Below are 10,000 nucleotides of genomic sequence, written 5' to 3'. Positions count from 1 at the left end.
TCACCCCGCTTTAACACAAACACACTGTTAGGCAGGCGGACATCTGGGCTCTCTCACTCCTCTTAGCTAGGGGAGGAGGTACTGTACCTTGACTCTGACTGGTACAGTGAGGTAGCAGTAGCAGGCCTGTCATGCACCTTATAGGCAGCACAGGGAAACCTAGAGTAAAGCAAAACTCTCTCTCTTTCTCTGTCTCTCTCTCTCTTTCTCTTTCTCTCTCTGTCTCTCTCTCTCTGCTCTCTCTCTCTCTCTCTCTCTCTGCTCTCTCTCTCTCTCTCTGCTCTCTCTCTACTCTCTCTCTCTCTCTGCTCTCTGCTCTCTCTCGCTCTCTCTCTCTCTCTCTCTCTCTCTCTCTCTCTCTCTCTCCTACTCTCGAAATGTCTCTTGATGTAATTAGCATCTTGGTGGCAGCTGCATTGGCAAAATGTACGTCTGTGTTTCATTGGTATAACGTGTTTTGACTTGTGTAGGTGTTGACACATGTAACACAAGAATAACAGGTTTCCAACTGAAGTTAGCTAAGTGACAGAACTCTGATAATGCTAAGCTACTGTATGCTATTACTTCATATCATGGAACACCTTGGCTTGGCTTGGCTTGCCAATTTCCCTCTGTCAGACTGTTGAGTGATTGATCGGTTGTAGATACTGCTGATGTTGTGTGTAACTGTGAACTTGGATCTTGGAAATCATCGACATCTGAATCAGTGCGTTCAAGAATACTGGGACTTCAAGGAAAAACGCTCAACCAACTTGGAATTCCAAGTCGGAATCTCTGGGATCATCCTAGAACTCCAACTTCTCTGACCTGAAGATCACTGACCGGTGTCTCCAGTGTCCTAGACTCTTACAGTAGCTATGGAAGCTAGCTAAAACACAAAAGTTACAGCTAAAGGTAAGGCTAAGAGTAGCAGCTAAAGCTAAATTAAGCTAAGGGTTGCTAAATTAAGATAAGGGTAGTGTCACGCCCTGACCAGGTGAACTCGGGGATATTGGGTCAGGGTGTGTCATGTTAGGTATTTTTCCTTGGTTTGTGTTTTGTTTACGTTTTAGCCTTGTGTAGGCTCTAGGTGGGAAATTCTAGGTTGGGTTCTGTCGATTCTCAATCAGAGACAGCTGTCGCTAATTGTCTCTGATTGGGATCACATTTAAGTGCTGTTTTCCCCACGCTGTTTGTGGGGTGTTGTCTCGTTATTTGAGCACGTAACGTATTGGCAGTTTTTCCTTGATTTTGTGTACATGTTTAATTCTAGTGTGTTGAATAAACATGTATTCGCTCCCAGCTGCGTTTTGGTCCGCTTCCTCGTCACCAGACGCCGAACGTTACAGAACACCCCACCAACAACGGACCAAGCAGCGGAGGAGGGCTGGCAAGGACAAGGAGCAGCACAAGGAGAGGCACCAGGAGAAAGGCTATCTGGAGTCATGGACTTGGGAGGAAATCCTGGACGGGAAAGGACCATGGGCTCAAGCTGGGGATTATCGCCGCCCGCAGTGGGAGATCGAGGCGGCGAGAGCTGAGAGGCGCTGGTATGAGGAGAGGGAGCGCAACGGACACGGGAGGCAGCCCCACAATTTTTTTTGGGGGGGGCACACGGGGAGATTGGCGGAGTCAGGTGGTAGACCTAAGCTAACTCCCCGTGCTTACCGGAAGCAGCGTGGCTCTGGTAAGACACCGTGTTATGCTGTGGAGCGCACGGTGTCCCCAGTGCGCGTTCAAAGCCCGGTGCGCTACATACCAGCCCCCCGCAAGTGCTATGCGAGTGCAGGCATCGAGCCAGGGCGGATGGTGCCAGCTCAGCGCGTCTGGTCTCCGGTGCGCCTCCTCGGTCCAGGTTATCCTGCGCCGGCGTTGCGCACTGTGTCTCCAGAGCGCTGGGAGGGTCCAGTTCGCCCAATGCCTGCTCTCCGCCCGTGCCGGGCCAAAGTGGGCATTCAGCCTGGAGTGTGGGTAAGGAGTGTCCGTACCAGAACTCCAGTGCTCCCCCACAGCCCGGTTTATCCTGTGCCTCCTCCTCGGACCAGGCCTCCAGTGGATCTTCCCATCCTGGTCCGTCCTGTGCCACCTCCCAGGACTAGGCCTCCGGTGGGTCTCGCCAGTCAACAGTCGTCGGAGCTGCCCGCCAGTCAACAGTCGTCGGAGCTGCCCGCCAGTCAACAGTCGCCGGAGTGGTCAGACTGCGCTGAACTGCCGGAGTGGTCAGACTGCGCTGAACTGCCGGAGTGGCCAGACTGCGCTGAACTGCCGGAGTGGCCAGACTGCCCTGAACTGCCGGAGTGGTCAGACTGCGCTGAACTGCCAGACTGCCCAGACTGTCCCGAGCTGCCAGACTGCCCTCTTCTTGGTCCCCGCACCAAGTCAAAGGTGCGTGTCCCCAGTCCTGTCCGGCCCATACCTGTTCCCCGCACCAAGCCCACGGTGCGTGTCCACAGTCCTGTCCGGCCCGTCCCTGTTCCCCGCACCAAGCCCACGGTGCGTGTCCACAGTCCTGTCCGGCCCGTTCCTGTTCCCCGCACCAAGCCCACGGTGCGTGTCCACAGTCCGGCACGGCCCGTGTCCGGTCCACCGGTGCCCAATCCTGTTCCGGTCGACGGCTCCGCTCCGGAGCCTGAGCATGCCGCTCCACAGTGGTCCAGTCCGGGCCAGAGGGGTAGGGTTAAGGTGAAGGCGGGGGAGAGAACACGCCCGGGGCCAGAGCCTCCACCGAGGGTGAGGCGCCCACCCGGGTCCCCCCCTAATAGACTTAAGTTTGGTGCGCCGGGAGTACACACCGTTGGGGGGGGGGGGTTCTGTCACGCCCTGACCAGGTGAACTCGGGGATATTGGGTCAGGGTGTGTCATGTTAGGTATTTTTCCTTGGTTTGTGTTTTGTTTACGTTTTAGCCTTGTGTAGGCTCTAGGTGGGAAATTCTAGGTTGGGTTCTGTCGATTCTCAATCAGAGACAGCTGTCGCTAATTGTCTCTGATTGGGATCACATTTAAGTGCTGTTTTCCCCACGCTGTTTGTGGGGTGTTGTCTCGTTATTTGAGCACGTAACGTATTGGCAGTTTTTCCTTGATTTTGTGTACATGTTTAATTCTAGTGTGTTGAATAAACATGTATTCGCTCCCAGCTGCGTTTTGGTCCGCTTCCTCGTCACCAGACGCCGAACGTTACAGGTAGCTAAATGAAGCTAAGGGTAGCAACTAAATGAAGCTAAGGGTAGCAGCAAAATATAGCTCAGGGAAGCCAAATAAGCTAAGGGTAGCTAAAGAAAGCCAAAGGTACCACAGCTAATGCTAGCCCAAAGGTGAATGCATTCCTCTGAGCCGAGTGGGACATTTTTGTTCATCTCATCAGGAAATTCCTTGGTGAAGGGGGAAGCAAGTATGTGTGTGTGCGTGCGAGGACAAACTTATACCCACAGAAATGATGGAACATTCTGAGTTGTAAACTTTCTGTACACTGTATAGGCCTATGGTTGTGGTATAAGAGACCTGGGACATATACAGTCCTGGATACCTTTAGAGAGAGGAGAGTCAAGAGTCAATTCTATGACCATTATTCACTTCACAAGCTAGACTTTTCCAGTCTGCGGAGTGTGTCAGAACTGAATTATTTTCTAGAGTATTAAATACACAGCCCTCAAACTTTATCTTGCAAAAACAGACGTTGCATTTCCTCCACAACTCCCTACTGCATTTTGCGTGTGTGCGTGCGTGCGTGCATGCGTGTGTGTGTGCGTGTGCGTGTGTGTGCGTGCATGCGTGTGTGTGTGTGTGCGTGCGTGCATGTGTGTGTGTGTCCAGAGTAATTGTTGTTAAGGTCAAATGTGCAGAGAATAATACTTTGTCATCTGAGGTTGGGTTGTGGTGCCTGAGGAAGACAGATGTTCTCCAGGGTGTGTGTGTGTGTACGTATGTGTGCATGTGTCTCTCCTCTTCTCTCTCCCTTATCTCTCCTTTCTCACTCCTCCCTCCCTCTCTCCTCTTCTCTCTCCTCCTCTCTCCTTTCCCTCCCTCTCTCCTCTTCTCCCCTCCACTCTCCTTTCCCTCCCTCTCTCTCTTTTCACTCCTCCCTCCTTTCCCTCCCTCTCTCCTTTCTCTCTCCTCCCTTCCCTCGCTCCCTTCCCTCCGCTCCCTTCCCTCCCTCCTCTTCTCTCTCCTCCTCTCAGGGTTTGGCCCATGTCCAGCATTTGGTGGAAACTCTGAGTGTTGCCTCGCCTTGGCTTCCCTCCCCTGTGTGCATGTGTGTGTGTGTGTGTGTGTGTGTGTGTGTGTGTGTGTGTGTGTGTGTGTGTGTGTGTGTGTGTGTGTGTGTGTGTGTGTGTGTGTGTGTGTGTGTGTGTGTGTGTGTGTGTGTGTGTGTGTGTTGCCTTGGCTTCCTTCCCCTCTTCTTCGACATTCTTCTGCCTTTATGATTGTTCCCAGCAACCTTGTGTGTCCTTTAATGTAGCGCTACATGATATCTTTGTGACAAAGTTTCCAACAGAACAAACACTGTGTGTGCATCCTTCCTGTGTGTATGTGTGTGTTGCGTCGGCCATTTTGTGAAATGTCATTAGGAATGTAACAATGATTAGTGACTGTATGTAGATGGTATGTGTTCATGGTTTGGAAATAGCGTTTACACAAATCCAATGATTCCATAACTCAATAGGCCTATGTAGTTTCCCACCACCACACGTCACCACAGAAGGTTTTCAACGTTTTCATACATCAGAAGCAGTCCAGAGTAAAGCTGAGTCTTCAGAATGCCAGCTACTGTACACTGCGTGCACAATTATTAGGCAAATTGTATCCCTGGGATACATTTTATTGTTGAACAAACACAATGCTCTCAGTCAATCCAAAATGTTATTGAACCTTAAATGGTAGTATAAATGTGAACGGTAGTATAAATGAACGGTAGTATAAATGTGATCCACTCCTAAACTATTAGCTATTAATAAAGATAATTAAATATAGCAACATACCACATCTGTTTTGAATGATGAACGTACTGTTCATGAGTTCCTTTCTCTAACTTCTTATCATACACTTTCCTTTTTACACCCTCTCATTCTCTTTCTCTCCTTCCCTACTTCTCCCTCCCTCTTCCTTCTCTCTCTCTGTAGGAGGAGAATGAAATCCCAACCAGTGTGTTTGTCAAGGATACTGTTCCTTTCCCCCGTGACGCTGAGGAGGGGGAGGAGCCCACCGCCGTCATCGATGCCAACCGCTCCATGGAGGAGGGGCTTCACACCATCGACCTATCCTCGGACGAGGACGTAGGGCTGGAGGCGGACCTGGACGAGGTGGGAGATGGCGTATACGAGCTGGCCGGAGAGCACACAGACAAATCCCGCACGGATAAGTTTAAACGCTCCAGTCTAAAGAAGGTGAGGGATGGAGAAAGCCGGCGTTAGGGGTTAATATAGTCTATGGGTGAGAGGTTAGGGGTCAAGGTCATGTTCTGTGGCCGCGTGGCGTGTTCAATGCTGACTATTGATGTATTGCAGAGCTTAAGATCAGGGGTCGGAGGTTAGGGGTAAGGGTTAGGAGATTTCCTACTATCTACTGACTGCATGACTGTACAATGTATTGCAGGTGGACAGTCTGAAGAGGGCCTTCTCCAAAGCGAATATAGAGAAGAAGATGAACAAGATTGTGTCACAGGAGAAACGAGAGAAGATGAAGAAGAGCCTGACACCCAACCACCCAAAGAGCTCCTCGTTCAAAGTGTCCCCTCTCACGTTCAGCATCAAGAAGGTCAGTACACACACACACACACACACACACACACACACACACACACTCACACTGTTGTGGATTCATCTGACATGACTACGTCCTGCTGTAACAGAATCGTAAGTCTGAGGGTCAACCTGAAGCTGAAGCAGAGGTGGAGGCCTCATCCCAGACCGGGGTCTCGCCTACTGCCGTGGCCTCCATCGAGATCTCCCCGCTGGCCAGCCGTGATGAGGAGGTCCTCTTCACCGAGGTGCACTCCCAACTGGCTCCAGGGCTGGAGGAGTTCAAGGCTGAGGCTTTGGAGATGGAAGAGGTGGCTGTCAGGGAAGTTCCAGAATCTGACAAAATTCCAGAATCCAACGTTTTTTCTGATTCCAAACCGTTCCTAGAATCACACGTTCCTGAGGCGGATGTGGATCTGTCGGTTATGACGGAGGGAGTGAGCGAGGAGTACACTCTCTCTGCCACGTTCCCACATGATGCCTTCCACTCTATCCCGCCCTTCAATGAGGAAGACAGGGAGGAAAAGGTGCAGAGGGAGAAAGAGTAGGAGAAGGAAGGAGAGAAAGAGTAGGAGAAGGAAGGAGAGAAGGAAGTGTAGAAGGAGGTGGAGGAGAAGGAAGAGGAGTAGGAGAAGGAGGGGAGACTTGTGGAAGAGGAGGCCCAGCTGTCAAAGTCCCCTAAAACACACACACACAAAATAAATACACATATACCTATTCCCTAAAATACATCCCCATTCCCACTACCACACTCTGTCCATCATCCTCTAAAAAACTCACAGACCCTCTGTTTAAAAACACACACCCACACACACACAATTATAGTTCATTTCTGTGTGTGTCTTCCTGTATGTCATTTGTGTGTGTGTGTGTGTGTGTGTGTGTGTGTGTGTGTGTGTGTGTGTGTGTGTGTGTGTGTGTGTGTGTGTGTGTGTGTGTGTGTGTGTGTGTGTCAGGGGCAGATGTCTGTTTCACATGTGAAAAAGGATGATGAAGTTGTTAAAAAGGTATAATTATCTACTCATGCTACTGCTTAAAGTTTAAACCTAAACGTATATTTGTGTATGTAAGATGCTAACTTTGTTTGACCTAATAGATACAATTCAAGCCAATCAGTACAACACTTGTCATAATACTAGCTACAGATAACGTGATCTAACCAAAGATTTTTGGTATCCATTACAGGTTTGCCTATAGAAACACCACCATATATTTTTCAACTGACCTGGTATTGGCGATACTGTCTTCCATCTCGATTCTGGGAAACAGTTATTTTAGAAATGTTTCTATCCAGTGGCAGGTGGTTCTATAAAAAACACTGAAAACTCAGATAGTAAATCCATGTTTTGTACCACGCAAGGAGGATCCTTGCGGACATCTAGAATTTTCCTGCATCTTTGACAGAACTAGTCATTTCTATGCGAAGCGGCCGCGGCCAGACAGTGTGTCACGTTAAAACAAAGCTCTACACACATTGATACAAAACATGGATTTCCTATCTTTCTGAGGTTTCTCTGCTGTTTGTAGAACTACCTGCAACTGGACATGGACATTTATAAGATAACTGCTTTCCAGAATCGAGAACGAAGAGAGTATCGCCAATACCAGGTTAATTGAAGAATCTATAGCAGCGTTTTGTATCAGCAAATCTGTAACTCCCAGTAATGGATACCAGAAATCTTTGGTTATATCACATTATCTGGTGTACAATCTGTAGCTATCATCATTCATGATCCTCGAATATCTTAGTACTGTATCATCTCTCAGTGAATGTATAGAAAACATAGAGATATAGCATGGCAACAGTTGATAATAAAACATTATAAAGGTTCATACCACAGGGTGGTGGCACCTTAATTGGGGAGGACAGGCTCCTGTAATGGCTCGAGCAGAATAAGTGGATTAGTATCAAATACATCAAACACATAGTTTCCATGTGTTTGATGCCATTCCGTTCACTCCATTCCAGCCATTACAATGAGTCGTTCTCCCCTCCGCAGCCTCCCCTGGTTCATACATAATGTACCACAGGTAATAATGCATTATTGTGTATCTGTCGGCTTCAAGTAAAGTGTTAGTGAAGTAGCCTATGTAGTCTTCTCTTATTTCACTGGTGCCAAAGAAACTCCTCTTCAATATATTGTCCAGATTGTTAAAACTGTGATTGTCATGTTTCTTGCTCTTATATAAAAAAAGAAGCTATCTCCAGAATCCTTAGAATTCTAAATAAAAACATGGAAACTGTCCTCCTCCTCTCTCTTTATTTCCTCCTGTTGGGGATTTGTTTATTTGGATTAGGCTAGATTATGGACATATAGACTACAAATTAGACAGCTATTGGTTGCCCTGTTCATTGCAGCCACAGTGCGTAATATTTCCAGTTCAAGTAGTAAAATACACACCTTGAATTTGAGCCATATGATCGAGTACTATTTGCATGTGCTCCAGGCCATGAGGCCTACCTTCCACTCTGATGGTGTGATGGAAAATGTTATGTTTGTGCTTTTCTAATAACCAATTTCTGTGTTCTGTTTGTGCTTTTCTAATAAGCAGTTTATGTGTTCATGCAAGTGACTGAATCCTCATTATCAGTATCTGCAATTTGGCAGTATGCCCTGAACCTTGTTTTGAGAACAAAAGGATATCTCAGTTTCAAGGTCTCAGCTTGGAGAGAAGAAGCCTTGTGAGATATTGGTCTGTCACATACATGAACCAAACATTAATGATTAATTATGAATGATAAGCAAAATCATGCCTATGTAACATGTCTGTAAGCAGTATATAAGAGATCTAACGGGACTGCCCTGAAAGAGCTCCTGACAGACGTGCACTATGGTGCATCAAGTTTGTTGGAACCGCTCCAGTTAACTGTTAATAAACAATGTTTCATTTAAGATTGACTTTGGGTGTCCCTGTGTAGAATTGCCACGACAATGGCATGCATGCACGCATCTCAACAAACTGTAACAGGCTATCGTAACCTGTCCAGTAGATAGCCAAATGTTGGCCTGTTCAAAGCTCTGTATCAAGGCGAGACCCAAACGCAGACACAGGAGGCAGGTGGTTGGAATCTTACAATGTTTATTAAATCAAAGGGGTAGGCAAGAGAATGGTCATGGACAGGCAAAAAGGTCAAAACCAGATCAGTCCAGAAGGTACAGAATGGCAGACAGGCTCATGGTCAGGCAGGTGGGTACAAAGTCCAGAAACAGGCAAGGGTCAAAACTGGGAGGACTAGAAAAAGGAGAATGCAAAAAGCAGGAGAACGGGAAAAACGCTGGTTGCCTTGGAAACATACAAGACAAACTGGCACAGAAAGACAGGAAACACAGGGATAAATACACTGGGGAAAATAAGCGACACCTGGAGGGGGTGGAGACAATAACGAGGACAGGTGAAACTGATCAGGGTGTGAGCGATTTTTCTTGGTCATTTTTTCCCCCGAGTTTCCAGTTGTGAAGTCGGATGTCTGAGATTAGGTAAAACAGATTAGAGGTAAAACAGAAGTCTGAGACCCACTGAAGTCAGAATTCTGAGATTTCACAGTTTTGAACACTGTATTCGTCTCAGCGAAGGTAGGGAGAGAGCAGCAGAGGGTCCGCCTCTCACGGTCCCTGCTCTCTCCTTTTCCTCCAGTGAGTCTGACCAGAGAGAGGGGACACCATCTTCCACCTGATGGTGAAACTCGAGTCACACCACATCTGCCTCATACACAAATTCATGTTGTTCCTATGACCAGAGAAAGTGAAACATTCCTTGATATTAAAATAGACATGAGGAGCTGCTAATAATAATAAAAACACCGGGCTATCGATTCACTTGGCTACTCATTCATTGCAGCTGCAGCACCAGTGGAAGTAGAGAAAATCATGTTTTGTAGTAGTGTTGAATTAAAACTGTCATAAAAACAGCAGCTCTTTGCTGTATTCTCTGAAAGTCTCTCTGGTCATTGTCTTAAAAGTGATGAAATCTTACATTGGATAGTATCAAACTTTGCTGTGGCATTGGTCGTGGAAGCTGTAGTCACAGTGATTTGAGCTATCCGATTGGCCAGCACAGTAGGCACACTCGATTTAGCCACAGAACTCAGGTAGGTGAAGTTTGTCTTTTCATGAAATTATTAAAAATGGGACCACTTTCCCATCCGGTGCGCAGGGCTTCTGAATTAAGTGCACCTACTGCCAACAGCACGTTTAAAAAAAAAAAGAGTGTAAGCCTTTATCATTGCCTTTTCTACGGAAATGTTTCATGATCGACTAGGAATGCCTTGAAGATCAACCAGTCCA

General features: G+C 47.5%; 1 protein-coding gene across 1 annotated transcript; it reads left to right on the top strand.

Annotated features, from left to right (window-relative positions):
- The first annotated feature begins 4,972 nt into the window (after positions 1–4,972).
- Positions 4,973–6,417, top strand: LOC115179226 (caveolae-associated protein 2). The gene is made up of 4 exons (XM_029740618.1): positions 4,973–4,978; positions 5,097–5,360; positions 5,569–5,730; positions 5,825–6,417. Exons 1-4 carry the CDS (start codon positions 4,973–4,975, stop codon positions 6,260–6,262), a joined length of 870 nt encoding a protein of 289 aa, XP_029596478.1. The 3' UTR covers positions 6,263–6,417.
- Positions 6,418–10,000: the final 3,583 nt, after the last annotated feature.

The sequence above is a fragment of the Salmo trutta genome, chromosome 39 (genome assembly GCF_901001165.1).
Source record: "Salmo trutta chromosome 39, fSalTru1.1, whole genome shotgun sequence".
Lineage (NCBI taxonomy): Eukaryota > Metazoa > Chordata > Actinopteri > Salmoniformes > Salmonidae > Salmo > Salmo trutta.
Note: the sequence above shows the minus strand (reverse complement) of the source record. Positions and strands in the feature narration are given on the sequence as shown.

What these genes read in the sequence shown, in the direction of transcription:
- LOC115179226 (XM_029740618.1), top strand. An exon ending in AACGCTCCAGTCTAAAGAAG is followed by an intron (nt 5,361 to 5,568) that starts GTGAGGGATGGA and finishes AATGTATTGCAG; the next exon opens with GTGGACAGTCTGAAGAGGGC. An exon ending in TCACGTTCAGCATCAAGAAG is followed by an intron (nt 5,731 to 5,824) that starts GTCAGTACACAC and finishes CTGCTGTAACAG; the next exon opens with AATCGTAAGTCTGAGGGTCA.